The 21,239-nt window shown below is 33.0% G+C and overlaps 2 protein-coding genes across 3 annotated transcripts in view; both read right to left on the reverse strand.

Annotated features, from left to right (window-relative positions):
• The window catches only part of LOC129975067 (fatty acyl-CoA reductase 1-like), a 148,296-nt gene that overhangs the window by 66,410 nt on the left and 60,647 nt on the right, over positions 1 to 21,239 (reverse strand). The window contains exons 2-4 of one of the 2 annotated variants that reach the window (XM_056087950.1): positions 20,179 to 20,253; positions 15,849 to 15,923; positions 9,954 to 10,017 (exon numbers count right to left, since the gene is read on the reverse strand). The gene's annotated coding sequence lies outside the window, so the exon portion shown is untranslated. Of the gene's footprint in view, positions 1 to 9,953; positions 10,018 to 15,848; positions 15,928 to 20,178; positions 20,254 to 21,239 lie in introns of those variants that run through there. The other variant, XM_056087951.1, reaches the window with a different exon arrangement.
• Positions 12,418 to 15,644, reverse strand: LOC129975531 (uncharacterized). The gene is made up of 2 exons (XM_056088592.1): positions 15,426 to 15,644; positions 12,418 to 13,920 (listed from the first exon to the last, which is right to left on the reverse strand). The coding sequence occupies exons 1-2, from the start codon at positions 15,642 to 15,644 to the stop codon at positions 12,418 to 12,420; spliced, it is 1,722 nt and encodes a 573-aa protein (XP_055944567.1).

Below are 21,239 nucleotides of genomic sequence, written 5' to 3' on the forward strand. Positions count from 1 at the left end.
TTTACGTTATGTCGTATCTTAGTCATTGCTGCCATTCAGATACCATACGACCAATAAAAATTTCAAACAATGAATTTTCTCGCCTAATAGTTTGTCTGGACACTTTACTAGGGCTATTTATGCCCCCCCCCAAATTTCAATTTGATAATTTCCATTTGTTGCAGCAACGAATGAATATTTCTGAAACAACCATCAGTTATTTTTGTAAGTACAGACATTTGAGTTATTTCATCTTTCATTTAAAATAGCTGTGTTGAGTGATTATCTAAAAACTAGCAGTCTTCTTAAACAAGACTGAATTTTGAACAATAGCTTAAGCTCTTAACCTTAATTTTAATTCAAAAGTGAACTAGAAAAGTTGTATCCGATGCTTAAAATTTCTAAAACATCATCACTTTGATCTCTAACACTCCTGTTTACTTGTCCCTGTAATCTAACTGAACAACAATTCAAGCAAAGCAGAATAAGAATTAATTTCAGTACATAATTAATAAAATACCAATTCGAACACGAGAGTATTCGAATTGCTGCTCTGAGGAAAATCGGGCAAAATCAGTAGTAATAGAAGGATCTCCTCTAAAATGTACACTCGGATAAGTTGAATCAAATAATTGAAGTATTTTCTAACCTTAATTGTTCATTAGTTAACATTTGTTTTCCAGCTCATTTCTGAGTTTACCTACTTTTTCTAAACAGTAACAAAATCAGCAGCATTTGATTTTTTTAAAGACACACCATGATTGATTTAATAGCAGTATGTTAAAAATCACTCAGACTGCATGGCATTTAACAAGAATTTCCATGGCTTATCATCATCAGGGGCATATTTCCAGGTATGACATGGCTTTTAGATACCCAGGTGATTTAGCCAGAATTCACGTTTATCTTTCCTACCTCACTGTGCAGGTTGTCCATTTTCTTTCTTTCTTCCCTCGATGCGAGAGATTGGATAAGGTATGTTTAGGATTTAGCGGCGTAAGAGCTACACCCGAGGATACTGCGCCAGACTTACGGTTAAAATATTTCAAAACATTAATTAATATTTTGTAAAAAGCAGAACCTGATAAATTTCTTAACATTCTCCAAGAAACTTTGTCACCATTCTTTTTACTTCTCACTTCTCATGAAATACCGATTTAATTAAATTATTCCAAGACCTTACAATCCAAATCCTTTAAGAGATTTGAAGTGCTAGCATTTTGGCCTCTCAAAAGCTATTTGCAGCTAGACTCGTTGTATAATACTTTACAACGAGTCTACAGCACTGAATGTACATACATCTAAGGAATAATAGGTCAATTATAAAAGAGAACATATTCCTTTCTCTCACCCATGTCCTGCTTGGAAAATTCCAAAAGACAGAATTGCTGTAAAAATTAAAGAAAAGTAACATTTCCCAAAGTTTGATAAATTGTCAGAACTTCTATACTGGCATCTGGAACATCCACACTTTTGACGTACGCTAAGAACTGTCGGAATTCAATACGACACGTATCTTAAACATGTTTTTGAATCTGATATCGGTTAGAATTGCTTGTAAATTACAAGTCGGATCAGCCTCTTAATGAGGCTCCTATTACAACCAAGCCTTGTAAAAAATGCAACTGTGATTCTCAGAAACCCTTGGCACTCAAAGAAAGCCTATTCATAAATAGATGTGAAACAAATACCTTCTATTATTGCATAGAATTCTGTCTTTTTAGATTAGTGACTGATGGTTTATTTCACAAGAAATTGTCGTCCTTATTTCGCATGCCCAAAAATATCCTCTACCGTCTGAAAAGTAGGATGAATTTACAGTGAATTACGATGTTTCGCCAACTCAAATGCCTTTTATGAATGGTTCCATTTCTAACAAAGTTTCTTGTATGGTACCTTCGTTCCAAAACGATCCCAAGTTCCAAAATGTTTAACAGTAAGTGTATCATTAACAGATTTCATCCTCCCCGTTTTGGAATAATAACGTTTCTATTAAATGTCAGTATTATAACATTATGATGAGGATTCAGGGAGAACAAATAATTTGTGGTGTCTGTGTTTTAACTTTCAATTTTTTTTCCACGTACTCCTTATTATTCATACTTCTTTGAAGGTTGTGATAGTTCAGATTCATAAAACATCACTTATTACGGTTTGCTCTATACATTTGTCCCAAATGATGTCATTAATCAGAAACAACTTAATTCACCAGCTCTCTGACCTTTTCTAATACTCTTCTATTTCAATTTACACAATACTTTGTAGGGTTAAGATAGTACTAAATATTTTATGAGTGATAGAATGAACAGTTTATCTCTAATAACTGTCTCTGTCTACTCATTAAAGATGAAAAAATGCTATTCCATGAATTCACATGCGCATTCATAGTCTTGATCTGCCCATCTGTTCCCCTGAAATGTTACAGTTGTTGAATTTTTCACTTCGAACTGTAAAAGTTAGAGGTGATTTCTATAATAGTGGTAATTTCCCTTTAATTCTCCCCCATACTGATAGAGGAGATGGGAATTCTTATCTCCTTCGTTTCTTTTTCCAGCAGGAAGACTGGGCTGCTTTCATGCAACTGACAGAAATTATTGAGATTGTTAGTACACTGAATATTTTGTAAGTGGTGGAAAGACATTGATTGAATTGTAATTCCTTGCATTTTATACGCAGCTCATAATGCACCCCAAAAACATTCTTCCCCGTTGTAAGGAAATTTCCAAGGTTGTAAGAGAATGGAACTTGCTATGACAGTTACAATGAATAAAAGACACGATGAATCATTTTTGTAGGTACCCTATGAAAGATAACTTAATTGCTTTTGATGGAACCACAGCTAATGCTGGTCATATCCAACGAAGTAAAGGGGAGACTTGGATTCGCTTCATACCTTTAATTGCATCCTATATTTCAAGAAAATTGCTTTGAAAGAAATTAAAAACTGCGAATGGAATCTGCAAAAAAATTTTCATTTTCAATACTAAAGATAGGAGATGCAATTATTTCTCTCTCATAGATGCTGCTAATACTCTCGGGTATGCTCTTCTAAATGTGTCTGCCATTTATTTATTTAAGCCTGCTTTTGTGGCGATGAAGAATCGTTCGAAAAAAAAGAAATACATAAAAGATTCTTTTCATACTACTTTGCTTAGGAGGAATAAACTGCTATCGACCTTATCTAAAGGAAATGAAACCAGTTCTGGCCGAGATAGAATCACAATAATATGTTTCGGCATTTGTCTGCCATTTCTCTTTCTAATCCGTTGCATTTCTTTAACTACTTTTGAATCGAAAATGATGACTGTATTCAACATTTGCAGAGTAGATTTCGTAGAGTCTCTAATCTAAACTTTATTTTCTACTTTTAAAAGATTTATGATCGTATTTGGCACTTTGGCATTATTTTAACTCCTTTAGATTTTGGTTTTAAAGGAAATTTGCCTTTATTTTATTTTTTTTAAAAAAAATTTTATTGTTGGGAACATTTTGTGTTCATATGAGTAATTTTTCTCCTACACTTTTATTCAAATCGTTTGTTTTCCACAAAGAAGTATCCACGGCATTTCGCTCTTTTTAATCAGATATTTAATGTTTTATTTCCATATATGATGGAGATCAGATATTATATGTAGATGATCTTCAGATCTCCTGCCAAGAGAACCTTGTCTATTTAATTTATCATCAATCGCAAGTTGTAGTTAACAATCGGGTACATTGGTTCAATGAATACTAACAAATAATTTCACCGGTGAAAAGCCAATGCTTTCACTTTTATAGGAAAAGGGGTATTCATTTGTATTTTATAATTTATATACGGAGTATCACCATTCCTTTTCGTTAATGAAATAATATTTTGAGGGATAATATGTGATTGCAAGCTCACTTTCTTTCAGCCTGATATATTACAGATCCAGTGTTAAAAAAATAGTCAGTGCAAATATTTAGCTCTTTTATAGATCTTTTTGTATTCAACTGCTGGATTCTAAATACCAGATTATCAAAAGAAATGATGTTACTATTGGAATATCGCATGACAATTATCTACTGTCTTCTAAACTACGGTACAAACAAAATCATCCAACAGATGGGAGTATTTGCGTCTATAATGAAAAATGTGTCAGAAAAACAAAGTTATGAACTAACAAAAAAGTGCGACTAAAAGGAGTAAGGCATTTGACGAGATTTATGGGCGAAGAAATTGCTTCCAGACTCCGATTTCCAAAATGTGATAAAGGATTAAAGTATCTGGTATAAAATACAATATGTATTTGTATATAGTAAGGAGTAGTTTCTTCGAGATGCATCATTCTATATTTTTAAAATGTAAAAAAAAAAGCATATATTAAATACTCGGGTTTTTATTTTTGAAAATTCTTTTCGGTGCTAATTAAAATAGTTACATTACCATATTAATGTTTACATTTTTAGTAATTTGAAAACAATTTTATCATTTTTAATTATTTTGAAATTCCTAATTATTCCTCCGTGGTGGCCTAAAATTCACACATATATAAGTGCCTTAAATTACTAGACCCATAAAATATGTTTCAGAACATTTTTATGTGATTTATATTGTTACAATATCTGTAAAACTCGTATAACGGCATTTATTTTATTACTATTACTATAAGTTTAAAGAGAATAAATAGAGAGCATTTTAATTTTTTTTTTCTTTTTTGGAGATGAATGTTATTTCACCAACTTTCTGTTGGTCAGGAAAAATTTGGATTTAGTAAAGATTTTTTTATTATTTTTGAATGCGTTATCATTTATAAACATGAAAATGATATAGAAGTTTATTTTTATAAATATAATTTTTGAGAAGGCAGCAGAATTTTTAGTAATTTTTAATGAAACTTAACCAAAATGATTAACATTGTGCTAAACATTGTTATGATGTAATCGTACTTTTCCTTTGAGCAATTTTATAAAGGATAATGATCTATGAAATGAGCCAAAGTCTAAGAAAAATTATGGAATGCCAAAAAATTATATGCGAAAATGAGAGAAAATATGCATTTTTCAATTTATTATTGATTGATATAAATTCTTATAGATGAAAAAAATGTTTTACCAAATGCAGAGCGTTTGCCTAATTTCACTTTCCATATTTTTAAAACCTATATTGTAAATTTTAGACAATTATTTCTATTAGAGTTTTAGTTACTTCTGCAAAATGCACAGGATTACTATGATTTTCCTACACAGGAAATAAAAAAATGGGCAGGTGTAAGAGGTAGTGGTTCATTTAATTCATTGCTAGTATATGTAAGGGGTCTATGGTTCAATATAAATTCAATTTCTGCAAGAATGGTCGTCATTTCTTCAAAGCTAAGAAATGGTTTCCGAGAATTTTTCCTTGAACTTTAATACTTTTCATGAGTCTTTCATAGTCTATACAGTAGATTCCGGTCCCCTCCAGTTTTTTAATGGACGTTTTAATGTATATAATCGACGCTAATTTTAATATATATTTATTCCAGTTATGAGAAATTTGGGGGTTCATCGTTTCTGATTTCAACCTCCTGATTTGTTTAAATATCCAGAATTTCTGAAGTTAATTTACTTTCAAATAACAACAATTCCATGATAACGAAAAACATTTTTAATGAAGATTTTGGCATACACAACCGTTTAATTTCTTTCAAATGTGATTCTAACTGAAGATATATCACAACTTTTTCCAAAAAAAGTCATCGAATATTGAAAATACAAAAATTTAATTTTTGATTTAAAATTTATTTTAAACCACAGATTTAAAATCGATGCCTTCTTGATCTATGAATTGCGATTACTTTAGATACTGAACTATAACTTGGAAATAAATTACTCACCATTGTGACTAAGTATAAAGCAGACTACACACGAAGTCAACTATTGTGAGCAGAAGAAGGTCACGCCTACTTCAGGAAGATCACGTGACCCGAGCGGGATAATGGTAAATAGTTGTCCCGATGATACAACTATTTGTCAGTGCTCCTTTAGGATCTCGTGGTATTCCTGAAGTAGGCTTGGCCTTCTACTGCGTGCAATAGTTGGCCTTATGTGAACGCTGCTTAAGAACAAACTTGCAGAAAAGAAGGATTGACATTTAAAAAAATATATTGAAAGTACCGAAAGTTCATCTTCAACCAAAACTTCTGAGAAGACTTTACATTTTATAATTTGGATAAAAAAAGCCAATTACTTTTACCAATACATTTTCACAAGCTAAAAATAATGATTTGTAGTTAAGAAGGTAAAGTCGGAGTTCGTACTCTATGAGTAAGTTTTGAAGCGAAAATAAAAAAGAATTTCTTCGGAGCTATCAAGTGCAGAAGAGTTACTGTTCTCACTCGTCCCTTTTTTCCATTCTTGTGCCATCTCCAGTCTTCAATTTTCTATTTATGACCATCTGAGGATGAGCAGATCTTAGATCATAAGCTTGCCCAAACCAGGCCACGAAATCTATAAAGGCTTTCGTAAAGTTTAATTTGTAGCCCCATTCGCTTGTAGAATAGTCCCATGGAAAAACATGATGACAGTTATGCCAGCCTTCTCCCATTCCCAAAAAAGTAATAAGAGTATTTCCTCTGGCTTCAATGTACTTATCATAAGATAGATCACCATATGTGTGGGCAACGCTATTTATCAGCCTAGTCAAATTCTGAAAGTAGAAGTGCTTCCCCACAAAAGCAAACATCATATTTAAAATAATTACGAGGAAGTGACATTTAAAACATGTTATGTAATCTCATCTATTTTTAGCAATTTATGTTTGATCATGAATATCTGAACAATGTTATGAAAATAAACATTGCATCGTTTGCATTCAAATAAACATTGCATTGCATAAACACAATGCATCTTTTATTTGTCTGGTTCAGAAAGGGATTAATTTTAATTAAATTTCATTATGAATACATTTTTTGATTAATTTCTTATGAAAATAAACTTGTTAGATCTCATTATTAATCATGTAAACTTTGCGTTAGTTCACTTTTATATAAATGGCTAACAGACTTTGTATAATGTTTCGGAGGTATTATTTATCTACCTTCTTGTACACGAAAAATTAGATGCATCATTCTCGAAATGGTTCCATTTTATTGCTACAGAAAGTTAAAATGTAAGGTTGAATAAGTTAATAATTTTCGAAATACTAATATGTATTTCCTTGCAAACTGAGTGAGTATTTTTATTAACAATCAGAAAATTGCGAAATTATTAAATGTAAAGTTTTGGGAAATGCCTGAGAATAGACATCGTTGTAAAAGGACCAATCTATTAAATAACAACTTTCTGTCGAAATAATTACATCGAAATTTCTATTTAAATATGAGAAAAATTTCGCCGAAAATTTTAATAGATTTCTTATAACAAGAACTAATTACAATAATCGAAAAAAATATTTTAGGCTGAGGGAAATATTTTAGGCTTCAAGCTGTGCCGAGGAAGTAATTTTTCTTTTATATGTCAGTTCTAAAATAAATAAAGGCACATAAATTTGTTTTTATGACAATAATTTTTTTCTGATAATTAATTTCAATCGTGATGAATAATAATAATAGTATTCACCACTTTTACAAACGTTGCATTTTTGAGGTTTGTGGGGTGCTTACCATTCAGAAAATTAATATGAAATTGACACTTTGTGCTATAATTTATATGTTCCTTTTAATTTTGCTGTGTAAAAGAATTGAATGTAAAATTATAAATTACATTCTTTTTCTTGCATATTTCTGTGAATTTAGTCTATATTTATCTATTACGATGGAAAGATGATGATGGAATTACGTTCATTCTATTATTTTAGTTTTGTTCCTATAAATGAATTTAATTTACGAATATTTCAGGGTTTACTTTTCATGAAAATAAAATTAAGCCTTTCTTAATTTTATTTCTTAAATAAAATTAAGAAAATAAATTATTTAAGGTAATTTCTAATACAGGATAGAATGATTTTGAAGAAAATTCTGCAGATATTTGAAGTAGAGCATTGGGGACAGATAATTATGACCTTGCTTACAAATGCATGTATTTTTACATTCATGTATGTATGCTCTTCTGCATCCATGCATGTAGACGAAATAAATTTTGTTTGGATTATAAAGCTATTTTAATGTGAATTTTTATTTTCTTTCACTCTGATATCATAAATGAGATGAATATTCATAATATATTTAAAGATTCTCTGCCACTTTATATCTCCTTCCTTATGTCACAAAGGAAAAAGATATCTGAAATATTTTTTATGATGCCACAAGAGTTATCAGTAGACAACAGAGCTATTAAAATATTTAACTTTTTCTTGTCGCCCGGTTGTCACAAACGAGAATTCTCATTGAACAGCAGAATTGCTTAGATATTTTCCACTCTGATGTTAGGATCAAGATACATCAAATAGTTATATAATTGTATGTGTATCTTTATTTCAATGCCATAAATGGAAAATAGTGTCATATGATTGTAACAGTGTATCTTTATGCCAGTGAAACTCAGGGGAAATGGTGTCATATAATTATAACAATGTAGCTCATACCACTGTGACACACGGGATATGTTGAAGTATTGTGAACATAATAATACTCATAATTTATCAATCTTAACTAATTTCTTAAGTATACGAATAAAATATGATATTTATTAATTGTATCTTGGGTTTCCACAACTCTTAGGCTTTAAATTCATCAAAATTAACGGGACGAGACCCAGAAAGCAACTTTTACCTTCAATGCAACATCCGACGATTTATTGTAACCTTTTTATCAATAAAAAGTTTTAAAACAACACTTGCGTAAGTCTGCTTTCAAAACAAAAAAACCCATTTTGACAATATCTTCCCTCATCGATTATATGCAGCCGGACTTATCTACAAGAATAATCCTATGATCCCTAAATCGTCCGAGATCGCCGCGTCAAACAGGGGTCTGACTTGGGCGCTTTGAGGCGTTTAGGTGAATTTAAGGGGTGAAAGGTATTTTGCGACGAGCGCACTGTATGCTTGCTATAGGGGGTCCGCTAACCTTGACATCGATTGATGTGCTGCTTTTTAAGTCTGCAATGTCTGCGAAGGAAAATGAAACGTCCGATAGTAACTAAGGGGATGAAACATTATTTATCTGTTAAAAAGACCCAAATTCAACGATTGGAATTTTTTTATCATTTTATTACGATTGCATAAGATTTTCTACTTTTTTATGCATAATATATCATAATTTCTAATATTTATATCAATTAAAAAATCTATTTCCTTCATCTTTTTTTTTATTTTTATTGACACTGATTATTCAAATATTTTTTTTTTCGAAATCTGTTTCCTTATGTTTTCTTTTCTTATACCTTATTCAATTACAAATCAATTTTTTCTAAATTTTTGGATTACCAAAAAACCTGAATTAAATATTAAATTAAAATTTTGACAATTATTGTTTTTTGCTCAACTTTTTACAATTAGTACATTTTAGAAAAATATGGTAATTGTTAATTAAAATCGATTGCTGTATAAAATTTAGTAAAGCAAAATTTGATACATTCAGCTTCAATTTTGAAATAACTTCTGGGAAAATAATTGAAAAATTATGAACCGATTGATAAAAGTCTATATGCTTGCGAGAAATACAAATATTCTTAACATATTTATTACCTTATTTATCAAAAATTTCTTAGTTTTATACAAATAGAAAAATCTTACTGTTTGGAATAAAATGTATTATATTTTAATTATGCAAATAAGTTAAAAATGTTAATTTTGATTCAGAGACTAATTTGTATTGCTGTGAAAATTCCACAAGATTATGTAATAGAATGTTTTATGAGAATAAATAAAATAATCAATTGTGGAATCGATAACGATACTTTTTTAACTGTGAAATATCGCCAGGAACTGTTTAACTGTGAAATATTTTGCAAGCTGCATTTTATATTACTGCTGATATTTGGTTATTCCAACACGAACAATCTCTAAATTATAGGCAAGAAAAATCCCTTACCTTTATTGTTTTGTTGGAATCTCTTTGTTTACATATTGATGTTGTTGTCCCCATCTGGTTACAGCTGAAAATCGCAAATTTATAATTAGTGGTGTTCAGTGATTATGACTATAATAAGGGGAATTTATCTTTAAGAAGAAGATTATTTAATAGCTACTTGATAACATGTTACATGAATAAGAATATATTTACAAATTAGAAGATAATACAGAAACGCGTTCGTTGGTTTGCCGCCAAACCGAGAGCAAGTACTGCAAGTAACCCTGGTGGCGGGGAGGGAAAGTTCTTTCCCGTCAAAATTTGTTCCAGTTAAGTCATTGTTTCCAACACTCTCCCACCTTTGAGTTTCGTAGATTTCAGAAACTCAAACAAATGAGTCCCGTAGAACACTGGGCTTTAAAAGCCGGCCATAACGGGATCTTCTTGGTTTTTTCACATCTGGAACAGCATAAGAGACACTAGATATAGGAGTACCATTAGGAATCATCATTGTGGATGGAGAATCACTCTTCGGAAGACATGGGATAGGAAATTTTTCACTTTGGCTTATCTCAAGAGGAAAAGGTCTCTGGATTGCACGTAGGAAAGACCCAGATTTGGTCTGGACTTTCACGAGACGAACTTTCTTGTCTTTTCCAAGATATAATTTGATGACTCTTCCCGAAGATCAATTTATTCGCTTAAGGTTACTATCACCGATGAGAATAATGTCTCATTCTTTAATTTTGGATTCATTACGAATCTTTGAAAATTCCCTAAGATATCCAATATATTCGATTCTGAACGTTTTCTGAGATCTTGACACAATTTTTGCCTGTAGAAGAATCTTTTATTCATTCTCTTAGCATCTATTTGATCTATATCTGGAACTTCTATTTCTTTTACATCTTGCAAAAGGCCGGTGTCCTTGCTTAGGTTTAGCATATTTTCCCCGTGATCTGGGCGTCCCGGGTTACAATCTCCGTTCGGGCATGGTTGTTCTTCCTCTGTGTTCTATCTGTAAGGTGTGTGAATGTGCCCCCCTGTAAAGAGGAGTTGTACAAGCGAATGTGTGAGTTTCATCTTCATATGAGCTAGAAGTCAGACTTCTGCCCTCGCGTACTCAGGGGTCTTTACACTTAGAAGCTACTGCACCCCCTTTCCGTGGTAACGCGGACATGACATCATCATCTTGCAAAAATATAGCAGGTGTTAATGCTACAAGGTCTTCATTGTCTTCACTTAAGTATGTCAAAGGTCTTGAATTTATAATGCCCTCAGCATCATATAGTACAGTGTACAATTCTTCAAACTGTAAGGAGCCTTTCCAAGAATTTTCCTTAAGATAGATTTCAACATACCTATAAGCCTTTCTCAAAATCCGCCCCACCACGGGGCTGATGGGGGGTTGAATTTCCATTGGAATTTCTTTACTATGGCGTATTTTCCCCCAATCTGATTTCAGTTCATTAGAAGTACCAACTAAGTTGGTTCCATGATCTGAATAAATTGTAGCTGGTCTTCCTCTTCTAGAAATAAACCTTCGTAAGGCTAAAATAAAACTATCTGTTTATAAACTAGTTACCAGCTCGATGTGGACTGCACGATAAACTGCACATGTAAAAATTACAGCCAAACATTTGGTTTTGGTTTTCAAATATGTGGTCCGCACAAGTCAACTCCTACTACTTCAAAAACATAAGCATCTCTGACGCAATCTTTGGTAGTGGAGCATTTACTACTTCTAATGGCCAAGATGAAAAACGTTGGCATATTACACAAGTCCTTATTACTTGACGTATTGTCTTCCTGCTTTTTAAGATCCAATAATTCTCTCTTAAACTCGACATCAAAATCTGTATCCCAGCATGACTAGTTCAATACGTTTTTCAAAAATAAGTTTTCCGATAACATCATGCTTTGAAGGCAGCAAAATTAGAAATCTAAATGTCGGTCGATCACTTCTTTGAGAAATTTTGGTCTTTACTCTTAAGAAACCATCTGAACCCAGGAATGTCTGTAAGTTCAGTTTTTCGTTCCCCAAAAAACACTGACTTTGAACTTGTTTTAAAATGAACTTTCCTGCAGCCTCTTCTTCTTCAAAATCTAAATGCCGCATTTTCTTTCTTTTTTTCTGGGTTTTAGCATTTTTATAAAAACGAAAAATCCAAACCGTGATTCTGGTCATTTTTCGAAAGAAGATACCTTAGAAAAGTATTCTAATTGCTCTGTCGTGTTGTTAATGACAGACATAATAGATTTTCTTTTTTCGGAGTTTACGATGTCGAAGTCTGGTATAGCTTCTGAAACAGGCCAATCTTCTATAGGCATTCGCAGAAAATTTGGACCCTTCCACCAAACAGATTTCACAAGTTACTCTGCATTGGAAACTCATGATAGAAGGTTATCTGGGTTTAATGTTCCACTTATGTGCCTCCATCTTCAGCATAAATGAGTTTACGGATTCAAATGGTAAACCGTAAACTCATTTATCCTGAAGACCTGGACCTGTTGTAAACGAACGTGGCCCAATTCTCATTTCTTTTGATCCAATAAAAGCATTCATGGAATCAGACCAGTAGAAGATTGGTATGTTCTCAAGTCCAAGTTCAGATATGGTTGCTTTTGCCAATCTAGCTCCAATAGTGCAGGACAAAAGTTCTAGGCATGGAATAGAGATCTTTTTCAAAGGAGCAAGTCTATTTCTAGCTTGTATTAACTGGCACGACGTGCTATCAGCAGATTCAGCTCTCAAGAAGATAGATGTAGCGTAGGCACTCTGACCTGCGTCACAAAAAACATGGATGGAAAGTCTGGAATCTTCTGCAAAGTCCTCACTTATACATCTTGGTATTTCAAGATCATTCAATTTCGGTAACTTCATCTTCCAGCGTTCGAATCTTTCAGTTATCAGCAGAGGGAGTTCAACATTCCAAGACAGCCCCAATTTCCAGCATTCCTGCAACAAAGATTTGGGCTCTAGAGTCACTGGACAAGAAAATCCTATCGGATCAAAGATTCGATGAACGGTTGACAGGATTTTTCTTTTTGTAATAGGTCCTTTATCTTCTTTCATCAAACTTTTCAAATCTAGAGATATAGTGTCCTTTGGTAAATTCCACAGAAGCCCAAGAACTGGAACCTTTCGGTCTTCTTGCCTTTCTTCAGTTTTGTCTTCAGTAGGAGAATGCTCCCACCCTCGAAGTTCAAACATGGCAGTAGATAATATTGCTTGCGATTCCGAAATAAATCTAGCAAGTTCTTCTTTTCTGTTGACGCTGAAAACACAATTATCAACATAGAAGGACCTCATAAGTTGTTGGGCTGTCTCCTTGAGATGATCTGGAGCGTTTTTTAAATGAAGTTCTAATGTAGCTCCTAGAAGGAAAGGACTGGAGGAGATTCCGAACAGAACTCTTTTGTGCTGCAGGATCTTGATATTTCCGTCTTTTCTTCTATCCTTCCATAAAAATCTGAGATATGGTCTAACTCGTTCTTGTAATCCAATTTGCAGAAAGGCCTTCTTGATGTCAGATATCACTCCATATTTTCCAACACGAAAGCGATTTATGAGAGATGGAATGAGTTCTACTAGATTTGGTCCCTTTTCGAGGCAGTCATTAATAGAAGGTGTATTTTTTTCTTTGGCTGAACCATCAAAAACGGGTCGAACTTTGTTCGTCGAATTCTCCTTGAAGACAGGATGGTGAGGTAAGAAATGCTGTCCTTCTTTGATTTCTTGCATAGGATCAACTTCTTCAATAATGCCCTCACTCTGCCAATCCTGAAAAACATCATCATAATCGGCCAGCTTTTCGGCACGTTCTAAGGCTTTAATACAACTGTTAATTCTTCGTTCAGCTATCTTTCTGTCATCAGGAAGAGATGGATGATCATGTATCCAAGGTAGACTGACAATGTAGCGCCCCTCGTTATCTCGTGTTACACTGTGTTCAAAATGTTCCTTAGCCCTTCTTCTAGTTCTTTTCTACTTTGAGTTTCCGCAGGTTCATTGATATTCAATGTATCAAGCCTTCAAAGATCGGATATATTTACGTCGTTGACAAGTAGCGACATTAGCGTGCTGGAACTATCATTTTTATTAATTCCTGATCTTCCAATTACTGTCCACCCTAACTTGGTGTTCATCGCAATTAGATCAGGTGAAAGGGTTTTAATTTCTCCTGTAAATAATCTAGCTGCCGTATCTGCCCATAATAATATGTGAATCTCTTTGGGATCGTTTTCATACAAACAAAGATTTTCATCTAAGCAAATATCATTAACAAATATACCCAATTGTTTTATTCTTCGATATTTTTAGGATCTAATTTGGAAAGAGAAGTGCAAATTTTATTCTGATCCATTACATCTACATTACAACAGAAAGTATTTTCTGTATTACGCAATTTAATGGAATACATCTTGTGATTTTCCCGCCTTTTCAGTACTCCGAAAAGTCCATGAGTCACCGTTTGTTCCCCAAGACACTTCAATTTCATAACATCCACTACGTATTTGCTGACATACGACCTCTGGCTCCCGAGGTCAATGTTCGATCTAACATAGTGTTTTAAATCATTATTTTCGACGCTAACAATTAAAGTCTGCAGATAAACCTCCCTGGAACATAAATTATTCGCCATCATGAAATTTATTGTAGAATAAGCATTCCGGTGTTTTTATTTTTACTTCATAACTAATCAATTCTGAACTGCTAAATCTCTTTGCAGTGGAACATCTAGGATTATTTATTTTTCCGCTCGATGAGTCATAACGCAACGGGGAAAATGAATACTTTTCTTTTTTCGAACTCACGGGAGAAGCATACATTAACGATCGTTCTTTTTCTTTCAGCTGAAGAGACAGGAAGTCGAGCAATTCATCTATTTCATATTTATCGGATTTCATGTTTTTATTATATTCTAAAACGAGATCGGCGGGAATGCATTTTAACAGGATTGGGCAAAGTAAGTTTTCGTAGGTTTCTTTCAAAACATTAAGAGATTCAAGAGATCGGATTTCCGTCTGTATATTATCAAACATTTTTCTGAATGATACCATATCATCTGAGTTCTTTAACGGGCAGATATGCAGCAAATTATTCAAATGAGTATTAATGAGAATATCTGATCTTCCGAAGCGTTCTTTAAGTAATTTTATGGTTATTTCGTAATTTTCTGGTGTTAACGCAAATCCTTCTATGGTACTAAGGGCAGAACCACCTAGGTGTGCTTTTAAGTAATTAAATTTACTGACTTCACTTAATGAATCATTTTCATGTATGGCTGATTCAAAGGAGTTCCAAAATGAAAGCCATAAACTTGATTGCCCGTAGAATTTAGATATCGCAAGTTTTGGCAATTTAATGTTCGATGATTCTTTATAACAGGAACTTGGAACATTCAAAGAATGAACATTTTTTGTTCGTTCGCGTATTTTTTTGGTCGCTCTAAATTTCCAAGTTATAATTTTTTGGGTGTATTCCGCTACTTCTTTTTCTAAATTGTCCATGGAAACGAATTCTTCAATTTGTGAATCTAGATTCTTTAATTCACTTGACTCAACAGCAAGCTGCTCTAACATTTCTTCTAACATATCGACATTTACATCTGTTTTCGTTAGTTCTGTTTCAATAGTTTTACAAATTTTGGTAACAGATGTTCTCAATACTCCCCGTTTCTTTCTTAACCTGCCACTTTTATCATCCATTTTTAGAATTAAACAGTTCGAAATTTATATTCAGTAAGATTCAATAATATATAAATTCAATAATAATAATAAATCAGTTTAAAATTCTAATATATATTTTTCAACTCTATATTGGAATAAACCACACCAATTATGCCGACAGGGATGGAAAATAATATTCCAACACGAACAATCTCTAAATTATAGACAAGTAAAAGCGCTTACCTTTATTGTTTGTTGGTTGGAATCTCTTTTTTAACATACTGATGTTGTTGTCTCCATCTGGTTGCAGCTGAAAATCTGAAATTTTTAATTAGTATCAGGTTCAGTGAATATGACTCATCAATACGGGGAACTTATCTTTAAGAAGATTATGTAATAGTTACAAGATTAAGAATATATTTACAAGATAGAAGAAAATAACACGCATTCGTTGGTTGCCGCCAAAACGGGAGGAAGCCAACAAGCCCCTGGTGGCGAGAAGGGAAAGTTCTTTACAGTCAAAACTGGTTACAGTTAAGCGCTTGTTTCCAACATACGTATTCACAATCAACAACATCATGAAATTTATTGCATAATAAGCATTCAGGTGTTTTTATTTTTACTTCAGAACTGATGAAATCTGAACTGATAAATCTCTTTGCAGAGGAACATCTAGAATTATTTATTTTTCCGCTCGATAAGTCATAACGTAACGGGAGATATGAATACTTTTCTTTTTTCGCACTCACGGGATAAGCATACATTAACGATCGTTCTTTTGTTTTCACCTGAATAGACAGTAAGTCAAGCAATTCATGTATTTCAGCGATTCTCAACCTGTGGGGCGCCAGAACACTAACAGGGGGGGGGCATGGGAATATCCAAGAGAAAATATTATTTTAAAAAATTGATTAACTGACTGAAAGGAAAGCACACATACACATAGAAAACAAAATATATTTCGACATATTTAATAACTTATTAAAGTAAAACAACTTACTAAATCAAAACATACTAAATTAAAACAAATTTAATAATTATTAGTGACTTCCTGGGGCCTGTCCTGCAGAGCAAAGTTTTTCGAAGGAAGGCTTAATATTAGAAATAGCTACTCTCAGTTCTGCCGAGATTTATATTTTGTCTTCACGTAGCCACAGCAGAAAATCCAGTTTCACAAAGGTAGGATGTTGAAAAAGGTAATAGAATGCGAAATGCCCTTGTCTTTAGTGCAATTAAAATCATCCTCTACTCCTGCCCAAAATTCAAATAGTGAGTTGTTACTAAATTGTCTTCTAGTTTCCCCACTTGTCGTGCGGTCTATGAATTTTTCTTCCTCATCAATTGAGTAATTCAGGAATCTTATGAAATGGATTCCTAACTTACTTGTGACTTACTATCAGTTTGTCGTTAGCAAGAAAATACATTTTAAAATTCTTTGCCAGCATGGCTAAATGATTTTCAGTGGTTACAAAAACCACTTTTACATGTTCTTCTTCAGCCTTGTAAGTTTTAGTACAATCATCCACATTTGCAAACACTGTTGGATTTCCTTGCTTTAAATTTCTGCTCCACAATTCCATTTTTTTGCAAAAAGTATTAACTTTATCACTCGTATACAACATATGCGTATTTGCTTCTTGGAGTGGAAAATTCAAATTATTTAATTTCTCGAATATGTCGACCAAGTAACTCAATTTCATCCCAAATAAACCATCGCGAAAATTCTCAGCCTCCGGTCTGTTTTCTTCTTCTAGGAAAATGGCGATTTCTTCTCTTAATTCATAAACACGTTGCAAAAATTTCCCACCTGATAACCATCTTGCCACGCAATAAAATAGTAACGTTGATTGTACTGAACCCATGTCTTTACAAAGTGCAGAAAAGATTCTCGATTTCAGGGGTCTCATTTTTATATAATTTACTACGGTTACAACCGTAGTTAACAATATTCTGACCGGGACTCATTTCTTTCGAAATCAAAGCTTCTCTGTGGATCATGCAATGTGGCCAGACGCACTGAGGCGATTTTGGTTTTACAAGTGCTTGTATACCTTGGAATCTTCCGAATATTGAACGAGCACCATCGGTGCATATTCCGACGCAATTTTTCCATTCTAGGTTTGCCTCGTTCATAAAATCATTTAAAACAGCAAATAATGCGAGGGACGTTGTCTTTTCTATTAATTTGCAGAAAAGTAGTTCTTCTACAACTGATATATTATCACAAAATCGAACATAGGCAATTAAATGAGCATCTTTATTACTATATGTTGCTTCATCAAGTAATCAAATTGCTTCAATATTGAAAACAATTTGTCATGCAACTTCGAGAAAAGCTGACACTGTACATTTTCAGCTATATCACCAATTCGATGAGCAATAGTATCATTTGAAACAGGTACGGACTGCAATTGTTTTCAAAAATTATCTCCAAACATAGTTTCTACAATCTCAATAGCTGCTGGCAAAATAAGCTCTTCACGAATGGTGTGTGTGATGTTTTTTACATCTGGCTATTTTATATGAAACTTTGTAAGATGCAATTAAAGCTTTTTAATTCACAAAGTTTTTTTAAAAAATGATTTTTGCTTTTTATATGATTTTAATTTTAATTCGAAGAATTCTCTGGGTTTGTTGACGTACTCACTATAAAGCGTTTTCAAATGTCATTTAAGTTCATTAGGTTTCATGCTGCCTGCGGCCAACATTTTTGAGTAAATGATACACAGGGGCCTTTCTTCTCCATTTACTTCAGTACTGGTAAACCTAAAATTTAAGTATTCTTGAGAATATTTTCTTGATTTTATTTTCGGAACCACGCTCGTCTGTGTGCTTGTTGATGCTTGACTGTCGTCTAATTCTCGTTTACTTCCGCTTAAAAATTTTTCATGAATCTGCATGAATCTGCTGCCTTAAATATTTAATATGGTTAATTTCAATTTACACGAAAACATATATAACATACACATTCGCGATATATAGCTATAGAAGGATCGACTCGAATGAGACTGACTGGAATAGAAACTTGCGTTATCGAACATTTTCCTTTTTCCTATGAGAAAAAATCTGCGCATGCTCGAGACGGCATCGGTCATATGGATTCTCTTCCACAAACATTACTTATTTTTTTCTCTTTTGTTTAGTCATACTTCTGTTTTATTTCTTTTATTATTCGAAAAAATGTATTCCCAGTTTCTAAATTTAGCTCACCCCATCTAGGTCAACTTTCATTCACGAATATTTTTAATTTTATATTCTTTTAACGTTATCTCGCTGTTTGGCTTTCATTTCAAATATAATATTTAAATTTTCCCCGCTTTCATTCGCTTCATCTGTTCACCGCACTCTTATCTAAAATGCCAGATGTGATTTCTCGCCAATGTTGGCTTGTTTTTACACTTTTTTTGGCAGTTAGTTAAAAATAATTTAAAAACATAATACAATATGTACATTATTGTTGTACACATTTTATTGTAAGCGGGGGGGGGCGAGATGAGAATTATGATTGCAAACTGGGCCGCGAACACTGAAAGGTTGCGAAACGCTGATATATTTCATATTTATCAAATTCATGCTTTTATTATATTCTAAAACGAGATCGGGGGGAATTTAATAGGATTGGGCAAAGTAAGTTTTCGTAGGTTTCTTTCAAAACATTAAGAGATTCAAGAGATCGGATTTCCGTCTGTATATTATCAAACATTTTTCTGAATGATACCATATCATCTGAGTTCTTTAACGGGCAGATATGCAGCAAATTATTCAAATGAGTATTAATGAGAATATCTGATCTTCCGAAGCGTTCTTTAAGTAATTTTATGGTTATTTCGTAATTTTCTGGTGTTAACGCAAATCCTTCTATGGTACTAAGGGCAGAACCACCTAGGTGTGCTTTTAAGTAATTAAATTTACTGACTTCACTTAATGAATCATTTTCATGTATGGCTGATTCAAAGGAGTTCCAAAATGAAAGCCATAAACTTGATTGCCCGTAGAATTTAGATATCGCAAGTTTTGGCAATTTAATGTTCGATGATTCTTTATAACAGGAACTTGGAACATTCAAAGAATGAACATTTTTTGTTCGTTCGCGTATTTTTTTGGTCGCTCTAAATTTCCAAGTTATAATTTTTTGGGTGTATTCCGCTACTTCTTTTTCTAAATTGTCCATGGAAACGAATTCTTCAATTTGTGAATCTAGATTCTTTAATTCACTTGACTCAACAGCAAGCTGCTCTAACATTTCTTCTAACATATCGACATTTACATCTGTTTTCGTTAGTTCTGTTTCAATAGTTTTACAAATTTTGGTAACAGATGTTCTCAATACTCCCCGTTTCTTTCTTAACCTGCCACTTTTATCATCCATTTTTAGAATTAAACAGTTCGAAATTTATATTCAGTAAGATTCAATAATATATAAATTCAATAATAATAATAAATCAGTTTAAAATTCTAATATATATTTTTCAACTCTATATTGGAATAAACCACACCAATTATGCCGACAGGGATGGAAAATAATATTCCAACACGAACAATCTCTAAATTATAGACAAGTAAAAGCGCTTACCTTTATTGTTTGTTGGTTGGAATCTCTTTTTTAACATACTGATGTTGTTGTCTCCATCTGGTTGCAGCTGAAAATCTGAAATTTTTAATTAGTATCAGGTTCAGTGAATATGACTCATCAATACGGGGAACTTATCTTTAAGAAGATTATGTAATAGTTACAAGATTAAGAATATATTTACAAGATAGAAGAAAATAACACGCATTCGTTGGTTGCCGCCAAAACGGGAGGAAGCCAACAAGCCCCTGGTGGCGAGAAGGGAAAGTTCTTTACAGTCAAAACTGGTTACAGTTAAGCGCTTGTTTCCAACATACGTATTCACAATCAACAACATCATGAAATTTATTGCATAATAAGCATTCAGGTGTTTTTATTTTTACTTCAGAACTGATGAAATCTGAACTGATAAATCTCTTTGCAGAGGAACATCTAGAATTATTTATTTTTCCGCTCGATAAGTCATAACGTAACGGGAGATATGAATACTTTTCTTTTTTCGCACTCACGGGATAAGCATACATTAACGATCGTTCTTTTGTTTTCACCTGAATAGACAGTAAGTCAAGCAATTCATGTATTTCAGCGATTCTCAACCTGTGGGGCGCCAGAACACTAACAGGGGGGGGGGGCGTGGGAATATCCAAGAGAAAATATTATTTTAAAAAATTGATTAACTGACTGAAAGGAAAGCACACATACACATAGAAAACAAAATATATTTCGACATATTTAATAACTTATTAAAGTAAAACAACTTACTAAATCAAAACATACTAAATTAAAACAAATTTAATAATTATTAGTGACTTCCTGGGGCCTGTCCTGCAGAGCAAAGTTTTTCGAAGGAAGGCTTAATATTAGAAATAGCTACTCTCAGTTCTGCCGAGATTTATATTTTGTCTTCACGTAGCCACAGCAGAAAATCCAGTTTCACAAAGGTAGGATGTTGAAAAAGGTAATAGAATGCGAAATGCCCTTGTCTTTAGTGCAATTAAAATCATCCTCTACTCCTGCCCAAAATTCAAATAGTGAGTTGTTACTAAATTGTCTTCTAGTTTCCC

The sequence above is a fragment of the Argiope bruennichi genome, chromosome 7 (genome assembly GCF_947563725.1).
Source record: "Argiope bruennichi chromosome 7, qqArgBrue1.1, whole genome shotgun sequence".
NCBI classification, from domain to species: Eukaryota; Metazoa; Arthropoda; class Arachnida; order Araneae; family Araneidae; genus Argiope; species Argiope bruennichi.